The 24,687-nt window shown below is 33.4% G+C and overlaps 1 protein-coding gene, 2 long non-coding RNA genes and 1 pseudogene across 6 annotated transcripts; all 4 read left to right on the top strand.

Moving 5' to 3' along the window:
- Positions 1,746–5,082, top strand: LOC108663565. Of its 4 annotated transcripts, none has more exons than XR_001929662.1 (4): positions 1,746–2,629; positions 2,832–2,883; positions 3,995–4,036; positions 4,478–5,082. It is a non-coding gene; the product is annotated as an uncharacterized LOC108663565 (long non-coding RNA). The 4 variants fall into 4 exon arrangements; XR_001929661.1 differs by having other exon boundaries at positions 3,975–4,036; XR_001929660.1 differs by having other exon boundaries at positions 1,746–2,883.
- On the top strand, positions 10,625–13,859 carry LOC108663796. The gene is made up of 3 exons (XR_001929868.1): positions 10,625–11,990; positions 12,172–12,245; positions 12,405–13,859. It is a non-coding gene; the product is annotated as an uncharacterized LOC108663796 (long non-coding RNA).
- LOC108663593 (putative disease resistance protein RGA4) lies at positions 14,157–19,156 on the top strand. The gene is made up of 4 exons (XM_018128798.1): positions 14,157–14,555; positions 14,886–15,895; positions 18,135–18,239; positions 18,376–19,156. The coding sequence occupies exons 1-4, from the start codon at positions 14,157–14,159 to the stop codon at positions 19,154–19,156; spliced, it is 2,295 nt and encodes a 764-aa protein (XP_017984287.1).
- LOC18586461 lies at positions 20,009–23,596 on the top strand (annotated as a pseudogene).

The following is a 24,687-nucleotide window of genomic DNA, read 5'->3' as shown; positions in this document are numbered from 1 at the left end:
ATGAAGAGCTAAACTGCTAAAGCCAAATTCAGTCTGCCATTTGAGGCATATCTTCCATTAATAATACAGCTTGAATGAAAAGATGACTGTCTATCTTAAGTAAAGTCTTGGTAATGATAACTAAAGGAGATCATGCTTTGAAATCACTCCATGTTAGTAGTTGCTTTATCAATGTAGGGACTTGAGTACTCAAATCAAATTAACATCAGAATATACATACAAATAATATATATATATATATATATATCTATCTATCTAGAGAATTCATTTTCATTTAAATCTTCTGAAGGGAATTGGTTAGGAAAGGAACAGTACATAGGGAGGTATAACCTCCCATGTGAAAGTTTCACCACCTAATGAGAGATAGATATAGAAGCTCACAGGTCAAATACATAGGTATAAGCACCCACCCAGAAATGCATAGTTGATTTACAGAATAACTTTGTCATTAAAAGAATTAGTAGCAATGATTTTTTATTTTGCACTATTTTTAAAGGCACTGTTGAAAGTTTTCAAAAAAGGCAGGTCGATGTTCACATTGGGCTATTGACATATTTATTCTAATAATTATTAGTTCTTCTTACTTTATATATATATATATATATATAATATGTATGTATGTATATTTTTTGGTTAACAAGATTCCTTTCTCTGTCTTATTCAACTACTCATTTCTTTGTCAATTGCAATGAGCAAGCCCTACAAAGCCATAAGCTTACCACATTGATTTAGGGCTGCTTGTCAGCTATTGAGAATATTTTTCATTTCTTTTTTCTTTTTTTTATTCACATTAAAGAAGGAAACTTTTGAGTGACAATTCTACTATAACTTCAAAAAAAAAAAACTTCAACACCTACCTAAATATTTTACAAGCATACTATATCACTAGCCAATATTTTTGAAAAAAAAAAGCATTATTTTTCATACATATATATACTCAAAAACTAGGGTTTAAACTTTGAACCAATCAATGATCAATCTTTTTGAATCAAGAAGTAAGCTTTACTCAACATATAATGGAGGTTTCTTTTTGCCAGTAGATCTTCTATTATTGCATCTCAAAAAAAAAAAGAAAAAGAAAAAGGAGAGGAACTAAAGAAGTTGTACAAATAATAATTTCCTGTCTGTCCAGACTAGCATGTTGGACCACAATGTTTGATGCAGTGATATATATATATATATATAAATTAATGATCAGAGCAAATATTGGGTCGAATCCTAGATTAGCAAAGTAATAAATTGAGTTGAGATGCTAAGCCAATGATTAAATATTCAACCACATAATATAATTTATTAAATAAATTATCTTTCACCAACCTTTGCTTTCAATTTTAATAATTTTTTAAATTATTTTCCTTGTTGTCTAGTACCTTTCATTTTACTTGTCAAACCACTCTTTTTTAAACCGTTTGGTAAAGCTTTTTAGTAATTATTTAAGGAATTTAACGATTTAATCTCTCGCAAACATCAAATGAATTAAAGAATCCGTTACATACTCAATCTATTAATATAGCAATTCAAATTCGATTTATCATCGTTTATTATTATTTTTAAAAAAAATTAAAATTTACTATTTAAATCTTTCTTTTTACTTAAATTTTTTCATAAATCGTTGTATTAAAAAAGAGAGAGAGAGAGAGCATAGAAGTTCCATGCATCTATAAGTAACTTAAAAATCTCTTTTGAGGATGTCGTGTGTATATAAGCACCTCAAACAATCCTTTCCTCCACCTACTCTTCTCGTCTCTCATCATATATTTCTTTCTTATGTTATGTGTAGTGACGCGGCTAGATCTTGACTATCTCAGCATCTCTTTTCCCTATGTCTTCTCTCTTTCTTTACTTAACAGCACTTCTTCTTTGAACATTCTTCCTTTTGCCAAACCTTTCAAAAACGTTTAAGCCCATTTTTTGCCATTTTTTAAAAATTTTTTTGAGCTTTGGGTTTTCTCCAATCTACAAGCTAAAGTAGATTTGTCAACTTTGATGATGGAAAAAAAAATTTTTGAACCCACAAATTTAAGAAGCATGAACTATTACAAGAAAGAAAAGTAGTAATAGTAGTAGTAGTAGTTGGCAAGTGTTTTGTTCATGATTTAACATTCAACAAAGACATATTACTTTCACTAATATATATGCTTATATGTGTATATTTTTCTCATTTTTGGCTTATTTTCAGTTTGCCCTTTTCAGCAGGTTTTGTTTAGGAACCTTATATTCTACCTAGGCTTCTCCTTTTGACCTTGCATCCATTTGTTAATGCCACGTTAGCATAAGCTTGTAGAAGCCACATAAAAAAAAAAAAAAAACTAAAAGACCTCAGCCCTTTGCTCTTTCTTCTTTTCTTTGCTTTTTCTCTCTTTCCCTGCAAATTTCACATTCCTTCTGATTACTAAACAGTACTTAGATTATCAGTCGTTTTTTGCTGCTGCAGCATTATCAAGATTCATATGCAAATATAGTACGGCAGCCGTGGTCCCGGTACCGCGATTGTTTTTTTTCAGATGCCATAGCTTTTATTTGAGCATGAGAATCTTGATGATGCTGCATCGGCCATAAATGACTTCACAAAAAAATCCATATAAATCTTTATAGATCTTGATTTACACTGCTTTTGCAGCTATAGAAGGTGAACTCTTCTTAATCCAAAGGACTTTTTCGGGTTTCCTTCCTGTTTCCCTTGTCTTCTTTGATATTGATATATATTTTATCGGAATGTTCTTGTAGATCTTTTCATATGATATTTTTGTTTGGCATATGTATCTGCATAAGCTGAATTATTCCATAAGCTGAATTATTCTACTGCTGTTTCTTGCTTTTTCTTTTTGCAGCACATGATGATCAGGGATGCAATTATCAAACTTACAGTTTGAAGAAATTATGGTTAGATATGAAACTTATAGTTTCTGTGGTCTAGAATTCTAGTTAGTGTGATTTTCTGTCCATACAATAACAGTTTCTTTTTGTGTTTTTATATTTTTTAGGGTTTATGGAATATAGGGTTTTGTTTGCCTATATGAAAATATTTTTTTCCATTTTTGTGAATTTTTTTTATCCTACCTTTTGATTTCTTGAAGCTTATCAAGAAAATCAAATGGGGTTCATTGAAAGGTACTAATATCTCAATGTTTGGTTTGGATGGGAGAAATTTTTGCTACCCATTGCCAATTTGGTTCTTGACCATGTCTCTTTAATTCTTTTAAATGTTTTGTAATTTGTTGAATGATGCTTTTAGGTACAGTTTTTCATTGGCATCCTCAAATTTTTTAACTTGCTTCCAATGCAGATATGTTTCTGATACATATTCAGTTTCACTTAAATCCGGTGTACTCAACCAAAAAGATTGAATCATAATCTTCCTCATCATCTGTTAATGATTAATTTCTTGAAATATAATGATTTTCAGGATAAATTCTCGAGTTCTTGAGAGCTACATAAGGCAATGTTTGCTTTCTTCCTCATTCTTCTATTCCTTGCTGGCTTATTCTTCTTAATAGTTCTCACATCAGCTGATTCCTGTCAGCCCCTGATTTATTTCCTTTTCCATTGATGTTCTGTATTGAGCGGCAGCTTTCATGCTCCTGCACCCATGGGTGGTACTCTCTTTTGTACGTTTAAAAGCCATCAATGCATTTATTTTCTTGGCTGAGCAAAAAAGAAGTTCTCACATCAGCTACTATCTGGGAAATATAATGGTTATTGAGACTTCACCTGAATCAACCCAATGTTTCATTCCTTCTTTTTCTATTGCTTTATTTCCCTAGTAGCCACTTCCCCTCCAAAAGAAACATGCATATGTTTTTGTTACGCATTTGATCTTCCCGTAGGCAATTTATCTGGTGTTTTTTTGTTTTACTTAACTCTTTATTTCCCTTGTGAAGTTAGAATAGATTGTATGCATATCTAATTTTAATTCAGGATATACATATGTTTTCTCTATTTTTAATATTCTTATTTTCTTTGACATTACCAAGCTTATGCTCCCATGTTTCAGATTGGGGATAAATTTCAAAGCACAGATTTCATAAATATCCAGGTTAGGCATCTCAATCATCTTTCTTGTAGTTCTTTAAGAAAAACCTACAATAAAACTACTTGGTTTCAACATTCATATGAAAAAAATGGGCAAAAGGAAAAGAAAGGATTAATAAAATAAGATACTGCTGCTTGTTTCTGACTGGTTTGAGGACATCACCAGTCAGGAAAATCCTGGCTGAACGTCCCACATGCAAAACAAAAGAAAAAACAAAAAATACATACAGCATTAGCTGGATCTCAGAAAAATTGGAATCAATATGATTCTAAATGACAAATCTCCTTGCAATTATCTTTCAATATTTGCACATGATTGTACATGGGGTAATCGATTTGGGGTAAATGATTTGATGGACTGATGGGGCTATATAGGCTCCTTTATATGTGAGAAAGGCTGAGAAATTTAACTTGATTTTTTCTTTTTTTCTTTTTTTTGAATCAGGGAATACTTAACCTTGTAGCAAACGCATCCAAAGGAGGACCTTGAAAAGAGAAACAGTTTTAGAAGCCCATGCATTTGTTATAATCTTCCATGGAGTTTTTGCTTGGAAGCTGCTGTGGAAACTTGGTTGAGGAACTACTGATGTGATATATGGTTTCAAAGGCAAGTAGTTTTCTTGCTTATCAGCCATGGATTTTTAAGGAAGAAATATCTTAAGCCGTATCATGTGGGGCATTTAATGACAAAAGCTGTTTTGTCATTTTGACAAGTGAAAAGAAACTGTGATGAATCATTCCTTCTTCAACAGGTCCACTCAGTCTGGGGAAAAACAACTTAAACGTGCACGATGTGATCATAGCAAATCAATCTTACTCTGCAGATGTTCCATGCATTCATAAATAATTCATTTCTGATTTGTGTATCTGACTCTTTCATTTCTTGATCAAAGCTTTAATGGCGTAAGGTCATTAGATATCTCAAGTATATATCTAAGTTCAAAATCTTATGCCACAGCTTTTGCATGACAATCAAATATTTGCTTGTAAGTAATTACAGAAAATGCATTTACTGCTAACAGTATTAATCTGACTAGTTCAAGTTCACAACATCAATAGCTAAACGTGTGGTGCTTTGGGAGATATTATCACTGTCCATTTCCTCCTCCTTTTGATCTTCATCTTTGGGCAGAAGTTAATTTAATTATCATACCATTCATTATTATCAATGAACAAAATGGAATGGCAATGACTGATTAAGTACAAGTATTAGCTATTAATCAGTCCTTTCTGAGTGACCTGATGCAGCCTGTTCTTTTTTTTCTTAATTTTTTTATTTTTAAATAGTATCTAAAGTGTTGCAGAAATTGTCTTATTTTGCTTTAATATTTATAATTTCAAAATGTGTTCCATATGCTGTACTGCTACTGATTAACATTCTGGAATTAGTCAAGAATTCTTTTATATTAATCTATATGATAAATATTCAAATAATGCCTAACTTTTGGAAAAAAGAAATGAAGACTTTTGAAAATTCAGGCCACTTTCGTTAATGTCTAACTTTTCCCTGCTGCTTTCCTTGATAATTCCAGTTATAGAGTATTGCTTCATAAGCAACTTCTAGAATATGATCAGGACAGTTGCAATACAAATTTTTATAAACTCAAAATAAAATATCAATAATAATGCAGTAAATATTTGCAGAATCTACATACATTTATATGCACTTTACTGAATTTCCTCTTCCTCCAACAAAAACAAAATCTTAACACTCTACTGCTTCATTGAATTTTGTGAGAAAAAGCAGTATTCAGAATAGGTTCCAGAGAGTTAAATGGTGTCAAGTTATAGCCAGCTGACTTTTCTTAGGTCTCCCAGTATTTTGGTATAGCCAAATTACTTGGATTACTTAATTCCTGGTTATAAATACATAGTCCTCCATGGATTAATTCCTGCAGGCAAAAGCATGAATGATCCCACTACTTCTATATATATCTTGAAAATCCATTCAATGTAATATTTGTCACTAATGGTGAATCTAAGATTTTGCATAGATAGTTAAAAGGTAATTATAAAAATAATAATACTATATATATAGAATTTTATCCATATAATAATAAAATAAAAATAAAAATTAAAGGTGAAAGCCGCCACCACACATCAGCCCTTGGCTCCGCCCCTGTTTTGTCAACCTTTATGTTTCATGTTTAGTGCTTTTCATGTGCCACAGCTTTGTCTGCAGATTTTTTCTCTTGTTTGATCAAAATTGTCAGGTTCAATGCACTCAAAAAAAAAAAAAGAAAAAACCTTAACCAACCCACGTAGCGACCTCATCCTCCTTCTCCTCCTACAGGCTGATTGCTGTCCAAGAAAAAATGGTTGGCACATTTATAGTACATATCGGCCAGTATTGATTGATGATCAGTAGCACTATGCCCCTTTTTTTTGATAGCGATGCATCTTAATTCCTAGATGTCCTCCTCCCTCATGCCTTTGCAGCTTTTTCAATCTATAATGTTATGCTATTTATACCAAATTTAAGAAATACACTGCATCAAAATTAATGGTCCCCCTTTTCCATGTACATTACCTTTTACCTACTATAGAACCAGCTGCCCTAATCCATCCATAATTTTCTCATCACTTTAATTAGACACCAGAAGTTCAATAGGGACCCTTTTCGTTTTTAATCTTTAGTGAATTTGAAAATTCGAGGTTTATACTTGATTCTCTCCTTCATATAAGTTGTGCATTTGATATTAACGTTAAAAAATAACCTATCAGTAAAATTTAAATTTATGATTATTCATTATCGAAATGAACAAATTTATTAATTGAGTCGATTTATTATTAGTACACTTGGATTTCTTTTCACCATGAATGGCCATAAGAACGGTCGGTCGAAGGGGGCCACACTGGGAATTCCATGGTCCCCATGGCAGGCCATGATGATAGCAAGAGTACTATGGCTTGTCCCCCCATTTGAAAAATATACAATAGCAAAATAACTGAGATGAGAATTGAATGATGATAACCATTTACAATGTACGTGCCAATTTTAGACCACAGAAGTGTAAATGAGAGACAGCTTTGTAGGATTTATGTCAAACTATTAATGTTTGATTTGGTATATGATAGCTAAAGGTTTTATTATGATAAATGCTTTGTGTTTTCTGCTAGTTTTTACACATTTCAAAGTTACATAAAAAAATGCACTGATTGAAAAAGGTTCTAATTATTAATATCTCATCTTATTTTGATTAATAAAGATTAAGTTTGAGATAGAAGCCTAGCTAAGGGAGGTCGAAGCTGCAGTTATATTGATTGATCACAATGCAGTAGAAAAACTTTATACTTATACAAGAGTACTAAACCTTATAAGTTAATCCTCTTTTATATTTACTAATTACTACTACACATTTTTAATATCCCATTATCTTCAATAAATTTGTCGGCAATGATCATCTAATAATATGACATATGCTTTCTGTGCAATCATTTAGAATCCTAATTAAATTCAAGTTTTGAATTTTTTAGCAAGGAACAGAATGAGGAAAAGAAATGGAAAAAATTTACTTCAAATCATGTAATCCAATTAACTATGGTAGTACTAGGCAATCATAATATTAAAATTCTTTTTGACAATATAGTCATTAATTAGAATAAATTAAAAGACCAACATGTTGTCGAATTTGCTTGTAATTTGTTCTTGTTTTCATCTAAACCAGGAGCGTTTCGATGAACCCAACAAAGTTTTATTTGCCACTTAACAGTAATCGCAGTAAAAATATAATACAATTCAAAGTTTTAACTGCATATCAATTTAATGGTGGTTTGAAACTGGCTAGATTCATTATTAAAAGCGCTCAAGCCAAGCTAGACCTAAGCTTCCTCAAGGCCATATATCTCACCTGGGCTGAGGAAGACCAATCCCTTAAGCCCAAAAGCTAAAAATATTCTAACTCTGGCTAGAAGCCTCAGGCCAAGAAACACATGAAGATTGGGTTAAATCAACCAGCAGCCCAGGCATTGGACCACACATCTGGCGGCCTAGAACTAAAGATGGCCTTTCCGTCGGTTTCTTGAGTTGAGTTGAAAATAGTAGATTGGCTCCCATCTTAACGCTTTTTCTTCGTTTCTACTTACTTTGTTGTCCCAATGACATTGTTTGTCACTCATAAGTTAGTATCTTCTTCATGCTTTTAGCTTTAGGAATCATATTCTTCTCCACCTTAATAAGTTAGCATCTTCTTCATGCTTTGGTTTTAAAAAACATATTCTTCTCCACCCTAAGAAAAGAATCAAATTCCAATTTAGTGATCGTCCTATAGAGTCACATTGGCTATGTACTTCCTCTTCTCCATTTATATAAATTGGCAGTGGTACGTGATCATGATTCACAAGTCAAGAGATTTTCCTTCTTTCAAAAACTCTTACAATTATCTTTCAAACAGACAAAAAAAAATGGTTGAAGGAGTTTTGTTTGACATTGCTGGAAAAGTCCTGGAAGGTCTGAGACCTTTAGCTCTTCGAGAGCTTAGCTTGGCCAGTAATGTAAAATTTGAACTCACCAAGCTCGAAAGAACTGTTTCCATTATCAAAGTTGTCCTTCTCTATGCAGAGGAGTAGCACAACAGCAACAAACAAGAGGTCACGGTCTGGCTCAAGCAGCTAAAAGATGCAGTTGATGACGTGGACAACTTGCTAGATGATTTCTCCACTGAAGTTTTGCAGCAAAAGGCAATGAAGGGAAATGAAATGTCAAAAAAGGTGCGTATTCTTCTTGAAATCAAACCAGCTCTCATATCGTCTCAAGATGGGTCATAGAGTTAGAGCTCTAAGAAAGAAACTAGATGCAATTTCAACTGATAGAATCAACTTCCAGTTTAATGAACGCCTTATGGAGTCATAGATTCAAAGTAGGGAAAGAGAGCAAACTTATTCCTTTGTACGATAAGAGGAAGTGATTGGAAGAGATGATGATAAAAGAGCAATTATAGAATTGCTCTTAGAAACTAATTCTGAAGAAAGTATTAGAGTAGTCCCCATTGTTTGGATTAGAGGATTAGGAAAAACTACATTAGCTCAAATGGTGTTTAATGATGAGAAAGTCAGAGCACATTTTGAGCTAAAAATGTGGGTTTATGTGTCAGATAGGTTTGAAGTTAAAACAGTAGTGGAAAAAATACTTGAGGTTGCAACTCAAAATAAAAGATCAACTAAACTAGCAAATAGAAACACTACAAAATCGCCTCCGAGATAAAATTAATGGAAAGAAATACTTACTAGTCTTAGATGATGTGTGGAATGAGGAAGAACAGAAGTGGTCTATGGTGAAAAATCTGTTAATGGGGGGACCTAGAGGAAGTAGGATTGTTGTAACTACAAGGAGTGAATTAGTTGGGCGCGTTACAAGCACAATTTCACCATACATTTTAAAAGGTCTATCAAAAAGTCAATCTCTGTCTTTATTTAAACAATTAGCATTTGAAAAACAAATCCAAACTTTCAACTTTGTTGACTTAGAGCTAGAAACAATTAGAGAAAAGATTGTAAAGCATTGTGCAGGGGTTCCTCTAGCAGTTAAGGCCATAGGAAGCCTTTTATGCTTCAAAAGAACCAAATCAGAGTGGTCACGTGTACTTGGAAATATAACTCAACATGGACATGGAACTGGTATTGAGTCCATTTTAAGGTTGAGTTATGATCATCTTCCATTGCATTTGGAGCAATGCTTTACTTATTGTTCCTTATTTCCCAACGATTATGAAATTCATAAGCATGCTTTGATAAAGCTTTGGATGGCTCAAGGATTTATTCAGTCACCAAACAGAGGCCAATCTCTAGAGGATGTTGGTCATGATTATTTCATGGTTTTGCTTAAAGATCTTTCTTTCAATAGGCAAAAGAAGATGATTTGGGCAATATAAAAAGTTTCAAGATGCATGATCTTATGCATGATGTTGCCAAATCTGTTGCCAGAGCTGAGAGTTTTGACCTTACAAATTTAGATGAAGAAAATTTAGATGAAAATACACATCATGTGTCATTGGACATAAAATCACACTCTCAATGAAAAATTCTAAATGCCTTACTGAAAGCAAATAAAATAAGGACATTTTTTTTGCCAGTTGAATCATATAAAATGGAGTTTTATAAAGTTGTGGTGGATGATTGTTTGAGCAAGTTTGTTAGTGACACAATTATGAGAAACTTTAGACATTTACGAATGTTAGATTTGAAATTCTTAAAGTTTGAAAAATTACCGTAATCTATTTGTAGATTAAAACATTTACGTTATCTTTATCTTTCTCACAACTCATATATTAGAGAAGTACCTAATTTTGTGGCAAGGTTACAAAATTTGCAAACACTGGATTTGGATTGTTGTAAAAGACTTGTGAAATTGCCAAGAGACATTGGAAAAATGATAAGTTTTAGGCATCTTGAAATGTTCAATTGTCCTGAATTGAGAAATATGCCACGTGGACTGGGACAATTGACTTGTCTTACAACATTATCAAGCTTCATAACAGGCAAGAGGGAGAGAGGCATGTTGGGGGGCCAAGTGAACTAAATGGGTTGAATAACTTGCGAGGAATGCTTTCAATTGTCCATTTAAAAAATGCCACTCTAGAAACCGAGGTTGCCTACTTGGAAAAAAAGTTGTGTCTTGAGTCCTTAAGGTTATTATGGCATGGAGCAGGTTTAAATGAGGAAAAGGTGTTGGAGAGCCTACGACGACATCCAAATCTCAAAAAGCTGGTGGTATCGAGTTTTAACGGAGCTATGTTTCCGAATTAGTTGTCTTCCATCTCAAATGTAGTCAAATTCATTTACAGTATTGTAATAAACTCTGAAATCTACCTCCTATGGATCATCTCCCCTCTCCAAAGCATCTTTCACTTAATACTTTGGATGCTTTAGAACACATGTCAGAAATAGGAACAGACACGTTGACAACAACGACGTTCTTCCCATCCTTAGAATTTCTAGGGATTTATTCTTGTCCCAATCTTAAGGGATGGTGGAAGAAGAAGAAGGAAGATGAGGAGGACGATGAAGAATCAACTAAAGCATCAACTGTAGAGCTGCTACCTTACTTCCTTTGCCTTTCCACGTTAGAAATTTGAGAATGTCCTAAGCTAACCTCCCTCCCATTGTTTCCTACTCTCAATAACAAGTTGAGCTTGCGGTGTACCAATGGAAGGCCATTGCAACAAACAGCGAGGAGGAGAACTAAGGGGAAGATAACATTAGTTGCAACAATATCATCATCGACTACTCTTCCTCTCTCCAATTTGAAGTCTTTGATTTTATATGAGATTGAAAATGAAAAATCTGTGTTAAAGGAGTTTCTACAAAATTGCCGCTGCACTTGTCTTGAGTTCTTAAAGATTGGGTGTTGTCCTGAATTGACATCGTTGCTGACAGAACTGCATGCCCTCACCTCTCTACGAAGGTTGAAAATTTTTAATATTCCCAATCTGATGGCTTTGCTCGACTGGATACACAATCTCACTTCCCTCGAAGGGTTCAAAATTAGATACTGCCCCAAATTACCATCATTGCTAGAAGGGATGAGTCGACTCACCAATCTACGCCATTTTCGAATCAAAGGTTGTCCCCATTTGAGTGAAAGATGCCAAAGGGACACCGATGTCGATTGGGCTAAGATTTCTCAAGTCCAAGATATTCGCATTGATAGAGATTGAGATCCCAAGGAAGTTAGCTACTGCTTTACCTTTTTTTGATGAAAATTGAAGTAATTTTCTTGCCAACCTCTCCTCTCTTATTAATGCATTATTTTAGTCATATATATTTATTTCAATCTATTGAGTCTTCAGCTTCACTTTCTTGACAGCATGAATTAGTGTCGCATTTTAGTCTTAAGGTTTCCCTTACCCTTTCAGGAAGCAAGATGGGAGATTGATTCACTTTTATCTCTTTTTCAACTCATCATCTCTTGGAATCTGGGCCAGAGAAAAATGCAAAGCCTTTGATTGTTTATTGTGCTGGTTAATTTCACAAGTCTATACTTTTTCTTGATGGGTTTTGTTTATTATATCACAGTTTTCATTTTCATTGAAGATGGGGTTGGTTTGCAGAGCACAACTGAGTATTTAAATGGCACGATCTTCATTTTCTTGGCTTCACTCTGATTCTTCTCCTTTTTTGTTGGCATTTTTATTGGCCCAGGTGATGTTCCTTCTTCTTATCTCCCTGATGTTGAAGATAGTTCTTTTCTTTCATATGAAGAATCCAAGAAAAAGGTAAGTTTTGTTTTTTTTTTTTTCTAAATGTATTAGATAAATATTTTCAAGGAAAGTTGAATTCTTTTGTATATTTGAGATATGATTTGATTTGGGTTTTCTACATCCATTAGAAAGCTTTTAGAGAATTGGACTGAAATGTTGTGTATTATGTGGTAGATGCAGGTGGATTTTGAAAGGCAGGGTAAAGAACTATTTAGTTTTTAGAGAACACTATCATTACCATCTCCAAATTTAACTCGAGATATGTTCAATAAAATAAGGTAATTAATGGAGCTTTTACTTTTATTCCAATTGGAAAAATTTGAAACATGTGTTTTATTCCTATTTGAATCTTTTGGACATGAATGACTAATTTAAGACTCCATTTGATTGATGTTTTTGCTCTTTGTTTTCTTCTTTTTGCAAAACAATGAATAGAAAAGAACAAGCAAAAGATAGAAAATGAATAGAAAATAGAAAAACAAATAGCAAAAAGCAAAAACATCAACTAAACGGAACCTAAGTATTTCCAATGGCCTTTTAGAGCTTAACAGGTTGGCACCTATCGATTCTTAGGTTTAAATTGTTTTACAGATGTCTTATATAATACAGTTGATAGCCACAACATGACAAGTCAATATTTGTTGTCTAGTCTTAAGTTTTAGTATGTGTAATATTCTACATATTGCATTTTTTACGATTTAAGAATATGCTAAAGATTATGTATTCAAGTTTTATACTTGTAAGAAGCTTGATATGACATTAAAGCAATCAATGTAGAATGACTGAATTGAGGTTCATAAAGGTTCCTGACAAATAATGGTAATATGAGACGTGTGATATTTAGTAGTCAATCCAGCTGGTAAGTAGAGGGGAAATTATGGAAATTGCCTTTAGTGAAGAAAGTTTATTGCATGAGTGAAGAAATTTGGTTTTAGATACATAGTTTAATCCAAGAGCTTATGAAGTGAAAGTAATCATGTAGTAGATTTATAAAACATGGGACTAAGAAAGTAGAATGACAATAAAGGTAAGAACTACTAGTCTATATAATTATTTAGAAGCCTCACTCCAAGCAACACATAAACCTTGAGCCTCAACAGATTGTTACTTCAAGAAGGCAAGAAGATTGGGTTAAATCAAGCAGCAAGCCAGTCTTTGAACCACACACATCTGGTGATCTGGACTAAAGAGAACCTTTGTGTTGGTTTCTTGAGTTGAGCTGAAAGTAGTAGATTGGCTCCCATTTTAACGTTCTTTCTTATTTGCTTCTTACTTAGCTTTCCCAATGACATCTTTTGTCATTCATAAGTTAGCATCTTCTTCATGCTTTTATCTTTAGGAAACATATTCTTCTCCACTTTAATAAGTTAGCATCTTCTTCATGCTTTTGGCTTTACAAAAAATATTTTCTCCACCTTAATAAGTTAACATCTTCTTCATGTTTTTGGCTTTGGGAAACATATTTTCTCCACCTTGAGGAAAGAATGGATCCATCTCCCTTGTCATCAAGGAAAGTATCATTGGCTATGTACTTCCTCTTCTCCATCTATATATATTGGCAATGGTACATGATCATGATTCACAAGTCAAGAGATTTTCCTTCTTTCAAAAACTCTTACAATTATCTTTTCGGGAAAAAAAAAAAGAAATGGCTGAAGGAGTTTTGTTTGACATTGCTGGAAAAGTCCTGGAGGGTTTAGGACCTATAGTTCTCCGAGAACTTAACTTGGCCAGTAATGTAAAAGCTAAACTCTCCAAGCTCGAAGGAACTATTTCCATTATCAAAGCTGTCCTTCTCGATGCAGAGGAGCAACACCACAGCAACAACCGAGAGGTCACAGTTGGCTCAAGCAGCTCAAAGATGCAATTTATGATGTGGACCACTTGTTGGATGATTTCTCCACTCAAGTTTTACGGTGAAAGACAATGAAAGGGAATGAAATGTCAAAAAAGGTACGCATTTTCTTCTCGAAATCAAACCAGTTCTCATATCGTCTCAAGATGGGTCATAGAGTTAAAGCTCTAAGAGAGAAACTAGATGCAATTTCAGCTGATAGAATCAACTTCCACTTTAATGAGCGTCTTGTAGAGTCACAAATTCAAAGTAGGGAAAAAGAGCAAACGCATTCCTTTGTACGCTTAGAGGAAGTGATTGGAAGAAATGGTGATAAAAGTGCAATTATAAAATTGCTCCTAGAAACTAATTCTGAAGAAAGTATTAGAGTTGTCCCCATTGTTGGGATTGGAGGATTAGGAAAAACTACACTAGCTCAAATAGTGTTTAATGATGAAAAAGTCATAGTACATTTTGAGCTAAAACTGTGGGTATGTGTGTCAGATAGGTTTAAAGTTAAAATAGTTGTGGAAAAAATACTTGAGGTTGCAACTCAAAAGAAAGTTCAACAAAATTGTCAAATGGAAATACTGCAAAATGACCTCCAACAAAAAATTAATGGAAAGAAATATTTGCTAGTCCTAAATGATGTGTGGAATGAGGATGCACAGAAGTGGTCTATGGTGAAAAGTCTGTTAGTGGGGGGAGCTAAAGGAAGTAGGATTGTTGTAACTACAATGAGTGAATTGGTTGGAAGAGTTACAGGCACAATTTCACCATACATTTTAGAAGGTCTATCAGAAAGTCAATTTTTGTCTTAATTTAAGCAAATAACATTTGAAAAACAATTCCAAACTTCCAACTTTCTCGACCTAGAGTTAGAAACAATTGGAGAAAATATTGTGAAATGTTGTGCAGGGGTTCCTTTAGCAATTAGGTCCATAGGAAGCTTTTTATGCCTTGAAAGAACCAAATCAAAGTGGTCACGTGTGCTTGAAAATATAACCCAACAAGGAACTGGTATTGAGCCAATTTTAAGGTTAAGTTATGGTCATCTTCCATCACATTTGAAACAATGCTTTGCTTATTGTTCTTTATTTCCCAAGGATTATAGAATCAGTAACCATGCTTTGATAAAGCTTTGGATGGCTCAAGGATTTATTCAGTCACCAGACAAAGGCCAATCTCTAAAGGATGTTGGTCATGATTACTTCATAGATTTGCTTTGGAGATCTTTCTTTCAAGAGGCAGAAAAAGATTTTTTTGGCAATATAGCAAGTTGCAAGATGCATGATCTGATGTATGATCTTGCCAAATCTGTTGCTGGAATTGAGTGCTTTGTTCTTACAAATTTAAATGTAGAAAATTTAGATGAAAACACACGTCATGTGTCATTTGGTGAGAAATTAGATTTTTCATCGAATATTCCAAGTGTCTCACTCAAGGCAAATAAAATAAGAACATTTTTTCGATCACTTCACTTCAAAGAAAATGAGTCCAGTAGGGATAAAATTATAAAAAGCTTTAAATGTTTACGAGTGTTGGATTTGAAATTCTCAACGTTTGAAAAAGTACCGCATTCTATTTGTAGATTAAAACATCTATATTATCTTGATCTTTCTTGGAACAATGATATTAGAGAAGTACCTAATTTTGTGACAAGGCTACATAATTTGCAAACACTGGGTCTCAATTCCTGTAGAAGTCTCCAGGAATTGCTAAGAGATATTGGAAACATGGTGAGGCTTAGGCATCTTGAAATTGATTGTTGTTATGAATTAAGATATATGCCATGTGGATTGAGGCAATTGATTTGTCTTACAACATTACTGTAAACACCTCTAAAATAAAAAAATAATAATAAAATATAAAACAAAATAATAAAAAATTAAAAAAAAAGAAGAAGAGAGGAATGATTGGGCATACCCTCGACCACCATGAGTAATGGGGGCTCTGGCTACCAACTTTTTGGTGCCAGAACCCCATTACCGGGTTATCCAAATTTTTGGACAACCCCGTTTTTAAAGATTTATTACCAGCAAAAAAGGGGGAGGATTTTTGAAAAAGCAAAAAAACACAGCCAAAAAAGTCAAGAAAATTTTAAAAAATTGATTCATCTCCTGCAAAAAAATCCCTCCACCAAAAAAAACTCAAACAAGAAAAAACAACAACAATTAACCCAAAATCCCACAAAACAGCAACCAAAAAGCCACAATCAAACAACAAAAAAATCAAAAAAATAAATACAAAAGAAACAAAAAAGGTGAGGGAGACAGAGGGAGAGGGGCGCCGGTAGTGGGGAATGCTACAGTTGGGAGAGAGAGGAAGAAGGAGAAAGAAAAGAAGAAAGAGAAAAGAAGAAAAAGAGAAAGAAATAAGGGGAAAAAAGGGAAGAATGAGAAGGAGAAAGAAAGAAAGAGAGAAGAAGAAGAGGGAGCGGCTGGGAGAGAAGAAGAAAGAAAAATGAAAAGAAATAAAGAAAAGAAAAAAAGAAGGAAAAGGTTTTGGGTCAAGGGTCCGGTGGGCTTGCAAAACAGGATTGGAGTGGCAAGCTTGGGTCCTCTGCGGGCTTGTGAAAACTGGGCCAATCTAGCCTGGTAAGGTAAAACTCTTTCCTTTTATTTGTGGGTCATTTTAGTTGGTTTTGGATCTAGTCCATTTTGTGTAGATAAAATGTATTGTTGATTTAATGTTAATTATTTTAGGAAAAGTTATAAAAAAATTTTAAATTTTTTTTATGTTGATTTTAGTATTAGAAGATAATAATAATAATAATAAATAAATAAATGATAATATTAAAAAATCATAATACAAATATAAAAATTATAAAAAGTAAAAATAAATTATGAAGAAGAATAAAGAAATAAAAAAATATAATAATAAAAAGAAATAGAAATATTAAATAAATAATAAAATACATTTTTTTGAGTAATTTCACTTAAAATTGGTAAAGAGTTGCCACTTTTAGGTAGGTCACTTAAATTTAGAGATCGAAACGAATTTTCACCGAAGCGTCGGGATATATCCGAACTCTATACTCTAATACCCATTAATTCAAATAATTGTTTAAAAACTATAAAACGAAATAATAAATAAAAATAATAAATAAATAATAAAAAGATAAAAAATAATAAAATAGCAAATAATATGCATTAAAGAAAAAATTTTAATAATAAACACGTAAACACGGCAATAAATCACCTTGAACTATTAAACACATTATCACATGAATTTTAACTAACTAAATCAATAAACGCGATCATATAGGCATCATCATCTTATACTATCATAGCATGCCACATTTATCTTGCAAATGGTGCGGGAGTTCCGATGATGAGATTTCCCCGAGGAGCTTGTAGAGACGAGTTCTTCCGCGGATATCTCTAGGTGAGGAAAATTTCGAGACTTCACCAAAGCGTTGGGATGGTTTTCGAATGATTTTCCAATAAAAGATTACCAACCCCATTATTTAAAATAAACAAGTCATGACAGCATTTTACGCTTGCATCATGTGCATACGTAAAACCAAATAAAAGACTCAAGCAGTCAATTTAATAGAAAATTAGTTAATAAGCGGGGACTAAATCAAAAGTAGGCTACAATAAGATAACTTAAGATTAAATGATATCATTCGTGGAACGGGCGCCATGGAGGTGATAACCCTTCTCCGTGTGTAACCGCACTCCCGAACCCATCTTTAAAAAACGTGGATCAATTCTCATTCTTTCGACGAACTTAAAATTAATTTAGGACTTCGTTGATTAGAAACGGGTTAATAGGTGTCCAATCAAACCTAGATAAAAACGATTGGTGACGACTCCTAAACATTTAATTTTCGTCCGCGTCTAGCGATCGGGTTCCCGAACTCGCACGTTACGACAATTACCAATGTTTAAAATAGGAAAGAGAGATCGGCATGTTGGGGGGCTAAGTGAATTGAATATGTTGAATAACTTGCAAGGAAAGCTTTCAATTGAATATTTAAGAGATGCCACTCCAGAAAGCGAGGCAACCTACTTGGAAGAAAAACTGTATCTAGAATACTTATTTTTATCGTGAAGTGTATACAGGAGCCAAGGGGATGAAGCAAGTTTGGATGAGGAACAGGTGTTGGAAAGCCTACGACCACATCCAAATCTCAAGGTGTTGTGGGTATCGGAGTTTAATGGAGCCAAGTTTTCGAATTGGTTGTCCTCCATCATAAATTTAGTCAACATTGAAATAGAGGCTTGTAAGAAATGCCGAAATCTACCTCCTATGAATCATCTCCCCTCTCTAAAGATTCTAAACTTTACGATTTGGATGCTTTAGAACACGTGTCAAAAATAGAAACAGACATGTTAATAGCAACGACGCTCTTCCCATCCCTAAATCTCTGAGGATTTTCGATTGTCCCAATCTCAAGGGATGGTGGAGGAGGAGGAAGGAAGATGATGAGGATAATGAAGAATCAACTGAAGCATCAACTGTAGAGTTGCTGCTTCACTTTCCTTACCTTTCCAGATTACTTATTTGGGGATGTCCTAAGCTAACCTCTCTCCCATTGTTTTCAACTCTCAATGACAAGTTGGTCTTGTTGAGTACTAGTGGAAGGCTATTGCAGCAGACAATGAGGATGAGAACCAAGGTGAAGATAACATCAGCTGCAACAACATCATCATCGACTACTCTTCCTCTCTCCAATTTGAAGTCCTTGAGTTTAAATGGGATTGAAAATGCAGAATCTGCGTTAAAGGAGTTTTTACAAAACTCCAGCTGCATTTGTCTTGAGTCTCTAGAGATTGAAAATTGTCTTGAATTCACATCGTTGCAGATAGAAATGCATGCCCTCACCTCTTTAAGAAAGTTGACAATTAATGGTTGTCACAATTTGATGGCTTTGCCCGACTGGATATCCAATCTCACTTCCCTCAAAGAGTTGGAAATTAGAAACTCCCACAAACTACAATCATTGCTAGAAGGGATGAGTCGACTTGCCAATCTACGCCTTATTCAAATCATTTATTGTCCCCATTTGAGTGAAAGATGCAAAAGGGACACCGGTGCCGATTGGACTAAGATTTCTCACGTCCCAGATATTTGCATTGTTTGAGATTGAGATCCCCAGGACATTGTCTGCTGCTTTGCCTAATTTGATGAAAATTGAAGTAATTTTCTTACAATCCTCTCCCCTCTTATTAATGCTTTATTTTTCTCATATATATATATCTCTATTTTAATATGCTTAAACTTCAGCTTCATTTTGTTGAATAAGCGATGCATTTTAGTCTCATGGTTTCCCTCACCTTTTCAGGAAGCAAGATCGGACAGTGATTCACCTTTATCTCTTTTTCAACTCATCATCTCACCGTTAGATTCAATTTCCTATAATCTAGGCCACACAAAAATGCAAAGCCTTCGATATTTTATTCTGCTGCTTAATTTCATAGGTCTGTTCTTTTGTTTTTCACATTATTAATTCTTCATTTTCTTTTCTCTTTATTTTTTTTAAAAATCAACATTATTAATTCCTTGTAATGGCATAAAATGTAGATAAAACAATATATCAATATAACACAATCTCTGCATTTGTTAACAAATTAATGCATTATTGATTGAATATATATAATATTTTTACACCAACTTAATCACTGTTTATATTGAAAGGGGTAAATTTTGTCATAATTTTTAATTAATATATGCTTATTTAAATAAAAATTACATCTCGTTTGTTATGCGTTATCTATTTAACAAGTAATATAATCAAATCATTAATTTTGATTGTTAATTTCTTTTTTTTATAATTATTTTTTCAATACAAAATTTCACAAAATTCATCTTTTACAGAATTCCAACACGGACTGTCAGTTATCAACGGCCCAAAAATTATAACCCAAAACTTTTCAAAGGAGCCCAAGATATTTTTGACGACATTCATTATGTCTAGCAACGACCAAAGGTAAAACTCTCATGTCTACCAGCTCTCCTCTTCTTCTCAACCCTAGAATTCTCCAAAATGAAGTACCAAAAATTCCTCTCAATTCCAAACTTTGCTGTGTTTTTCTTGTTCTGGTTTTGTTTATTATATCACAGTTTTCATTTTCATTGAAGATTGGGTTGGTTTGCAGAGCTCAGCTGGATCTTTAAATGCCAAGATCTTCACTTTCTTGGCTTCTCTGTGTCTCTTCTCTTTTTCTGTTGGCGTTCTTACTGACCCAGGTTATGCTCCTTCTTCTTATCTCCCTGATGTTGAAGATAGTTCTTCTGTCTCAGATGAAGAACCCAAGAAAAATGTAAGTTTTGTTTTCTTTTTTTCTAAATGTATTAAATCAATATTTTCAAGGAAAGTTGAATTTTTTGTGTTTTGAGATATGATGTGATTTGGGTTTTTTACATTCATTAGAAAGCTTTTAGAGAATTGGATTGAAATGTTGGGTATGAAGTGGTAGATGCTGGTGGATTTTGAAGGACAGGGTTAGGAACTGTTTACTTTTTGTAGAACACTGTCATTTACCATCTCCAAATTTAACTCGAGATATGTTCAATAAAATAAGGTAATTAATGGAGCTTTTACTTTTATTCCAATTGTAAAAATTTCAAGCATACGTGTTTTATTCCAATTTGGATCTTTTGGATGTGAAGACTAATTTAAGACTCCATTTGATTGATGCTTTTGCTCTTTGTTTTCTTATTTTTGCAAAAAATGAATAGAAAAGGAGAAGCAAAATGCATAGAAAATAGAAAAAACAAAAAGCGAAGAGCAAAAGCATCAACCAAATGGAGCCTAACTATTTCCAATGGCTTTAGGAGCTTAACAGGGTTGGCACTTCTCATTTCTTGGGTTTAAATTGTTTTACAGATGTCTTATATAATACAGTTGTAGCCACAACATGAAAAGTCAATATTTGTTGTCTAGTCTTTAGTTTTGGTATTTGCAATATTCTAAATATTGCATTTTTTATGATTTAAGAATATGCTAAAGTTTATGTATACAGGTTTTATAGTTGTCAGAAGCTTGATGTGACATTGAGGCAATCAATGTCAAATGGCTGAATTGAGGTTCATAAAGGTTCTTTACAAATAATGTTATGAGACGTGTGATATTGAGTAGTCAATCCAGCTGTTAGTTAGATGTGTGATTTTGATTTATGCATTATGCAAAGTTCATAACTTCATTATGTATTTTGACTTCATGGATGAATGATTTAGGGTGTACAATCAAAATATTGTGACAAATGTGCTGCTTATAAGCCTCCCAGGGCTCATCATTGCCGGGTTTGCAGAAGATGCATACTAAGGATGGTAGGCTATATTTGTTTTAGCAATTTTTATTTGAGTAAGAGTTTTTCTTTAACCTTGAAAATTGCAAAATTATGGTTTCCGACGTTACAATGCTCTAATTGGGTGCAGGACCATCATTGCCTGTGGATAAATAATTGTGTTGGTTATTGGAACTATAAAGCTTTCTTCACTCTTGTACTTTATGCAACCATCGGTAGCATCCACTCCACGGTATGTATCATTTGTTTCTTGTCTTGTATTAATGCTACAAGGTTGCCTCAAGTTTTGACATAAAACCTGTCATGCTCAGATAATCGTAATAAGCTGTGCGTGTCAAAAGGACTGGAATTACAGTGGAAGAACTCCCCTCAAAATTTTTTATGTAAGTTGGTAGTTAATAATATGTAGTTGATGAGGTGCATTGTAATTTTATTGTTTTTACCACAATATATTTGGTCAAATGAATTATTTCAGCTAGAGTTCTGGCTAATTGCTTGTCCCCTGTTCTAAACTGGTTGAGAAGCTAGGTCTGGACAATTATGTGCACAGGAAGCTGTTTCTGGCTAGCAGAATTGCTGTATATTGTGTTATTTTTTATGGTGCAGCAGAGTCCAAAGTAAATATAGAATCTAGTTGGCTACAGTTTCTTACCTTTTGTTTTTAGATTTTTGGTATATTCTGGTTAAGTCTCTCTAAACTACATCGATCATATGCTGTTTTCCTCGTAATTTATATCCCCTTAATTTAAAATTTACAGTCTCTTGACCTTTTTTTTTTTGTTTAACTTTCTCAAGTTTCTTATACTTAACCACTGTTTCTGCAGACTTCTTTTATACATATTAGGGGATCTGTTAAAGTATTAAGTGAGACATGAACCTTTTAGGTTACCCTTGATTTTTCTTATCCCTAATATTGAAGACTTGGAACAACCCTAATCTGATGCAAGCCCTGTGTCATAAATTCTCTTCTGATGTGTAATGTCCAAAAAGAACTAGATGGCCACTCTTAGTTGGATTTATTTGATCCAGGTGATTATTTTGAGAGCCCTGTGTTATAAATTCTCTTCTTCACTAAAGTCTAGAATATATAAATTTGATTTTTTCCTTGACTACCTTCTTTCATTGTCCATAGCAAACTTGAAACTTGAGTTTTAACTATACTAGATTTAAATTGAAATTTCAGCTTCTATGGTGGCTTCTGAGTTTGTTATTTCATCCATTTACCAAATTGAATTCCAGGAGTCTGCACGCTTAGTGTTTGACCTACTTAAGTCATGAAACTTTTAAGTCATTAGTCTCCCTCTCTCTATAATAAATTCTGAGGGTGCTGTGTGTTGTAGGTTGCTTGTGGAGCAATGATGGTTGCATTATTTGCAACACTTGGGACTCTCTTAGGTTAGCATAGCTACCTAATAACTCACAATATGACAACCATAGAGGTAGGTTGATTTTTTACAGTTGGATGCATGGCTTGGATTACTCCTGCATAGTTGTTTAAACCACTTTGAAATTATCCTTTTGCCAGTATTATGAAGGAATACGAGCTACGTGGTTGGCTAAGAAATCTGGGCTGAGCTATCGTCATCCATTTGATCTTAGTGTTTACAAAAATATTACCTTGGTACTTCTCCCTCCGTCTCTGTCTTGGCTCTGTGTGTGTCTTTCCTCTTTATTTTCTTCATAATATATTGTCCCTGGAAGCTATTAGTATGTGATTTTATCTGCCTCTTAATCAGGTATTGGGTCCCAACATGCTGAGATGGTTATGGCCAGCATCAATCAGCCATCTGAAAGATGGAGTTAGCTTCTCTACTTCACATGATAGTTGATAGATAGTTTCCAATTCCACCCAGGTCGTTGCAGGATTAGTGGCATTCCATGCTTGGTATTACATGGTGAAGATTTTGCATTGTGTTCATTTTATCTCATTGTTTCCAGAGGGGAAAGGATAGGTTCAGTGAGTTGTTGGCGTTACTAGAAGAGAAGTGGTTAACCATAGATCCACACAGTGACATGTATGCTTTGCCTGGCCTGATAATACTAGCTTGTTCTTGTAGTTCCCTTTTTGAAATTATTTTCTACTTCCCTTTATAAAGGAATTTTGTACACAAAATTTTGTAACATAATACAGTAGGCAGTGGATATAGGCTACGAGGTTAAAGTAATTTGTGTAATAACCGTCAAATGTGTAAATGTTTTGACTTCAATCACACATGTGGAAGAGTCCTCTATCATCTTATAAATCTCAAAAGTTCTCTTTTCAAGAATCGAAATCGAGACCTCTCAAGTTAACTGTTGAGGTGTAATTGTCCACAATATTGTCTCTGCCCAAAATGGTTTCTTGAATCCAATTGCCTGGAGATAATTTATTGAGATATGATTATTAATTATGTCCCAATCACAAAATCTAATATGGTTCGCCATCTGGACTGTGGCATAGAGGAAGGTTGAATCAACTCTAATGCTTGGGGAGAAGGAAGATGAATGATGATCAAATCCAATTGATCTTAACCTGGAACAACTTGAGCAATAGTAATTATGTTAGAAATGCTCAATCAAACTCGAACAACCTGACTCAATGTATCTAATAATGGACATCAGTATAAACATTGGAAAAAATAAAAGTATAATTATAATAAAAAGTAACTTACTTTGCAAAATAATAATGTATAATACTATATAAATATAAATATAAATAAAGTTTTATAGTTAATTGGTTTATTAAAATAGGATCTTAGAAAATTACAGGACAACAAAATATGAAAGATATTTACAAGTGACAAATTCATCTTTTACCTCACGTCCTTCCCCGGTGCTTTCTCATCAAAAAATATTACAAAACATAAGGAGAGTAATAAAGAACCTAAATCACTATAATGAAAAGAATAATGATAAATGATTTTATCAAAGAAACTTGGAAGAAACAAAAAGGATATTGAATTACTTTCTTCTTTCAAAACTTGAAAATATTTAAATGAGTAGTTTTTTTTTTAATATATTTTGAATAAAAATTACATTTGATATGTATCATGCGCGATACGTATTGTGTATCTTAATTTAATTTCTTACAATCTTTATAATTTAAATATAAATTTTAATTTTCTTCCTATCCAAACATGATATGGTATTGTTGATTTTTGATGGAATTCATATATTTGCAAATAATGGAGCTGTGAGGTTCAAATAAGGTATGAAGATCATGGAGTGTGACTACCAAAACATTGTTCCAGAAATGCCAATACTAATTAAAGAAAAAGAGGGACATTTTGTTTCACAAAATGGTAGGTCTAATTTATTTCAATGTTAGAAAGATTTTTATATAAATTAAGGGAGACGGATTCAAATTTAAGATTTTTTTAAAATC

This window comes from Theobroma cacao, chromosome 10 (genome assembly GCF_000208745.1).
Source record: "Theobroma cacao cultivar B97-61/B2 chromosome 10, Criollo_cocoa_genome_V2, whole genome shotgun sequence".
In the NCBI taxonomy this organism is placed as follows: domain Eukaryota; kingdom Viridiplantae; phylum Streptophyta; class Magnoliopsida; order Malvales; family Malvaceae; genus Theobroma; species Theobroma cacao.
Note: the sequence above shows the minus strand (reverse complement) of the source record. Positions and strands in the feature narration are given on the sequence as shown.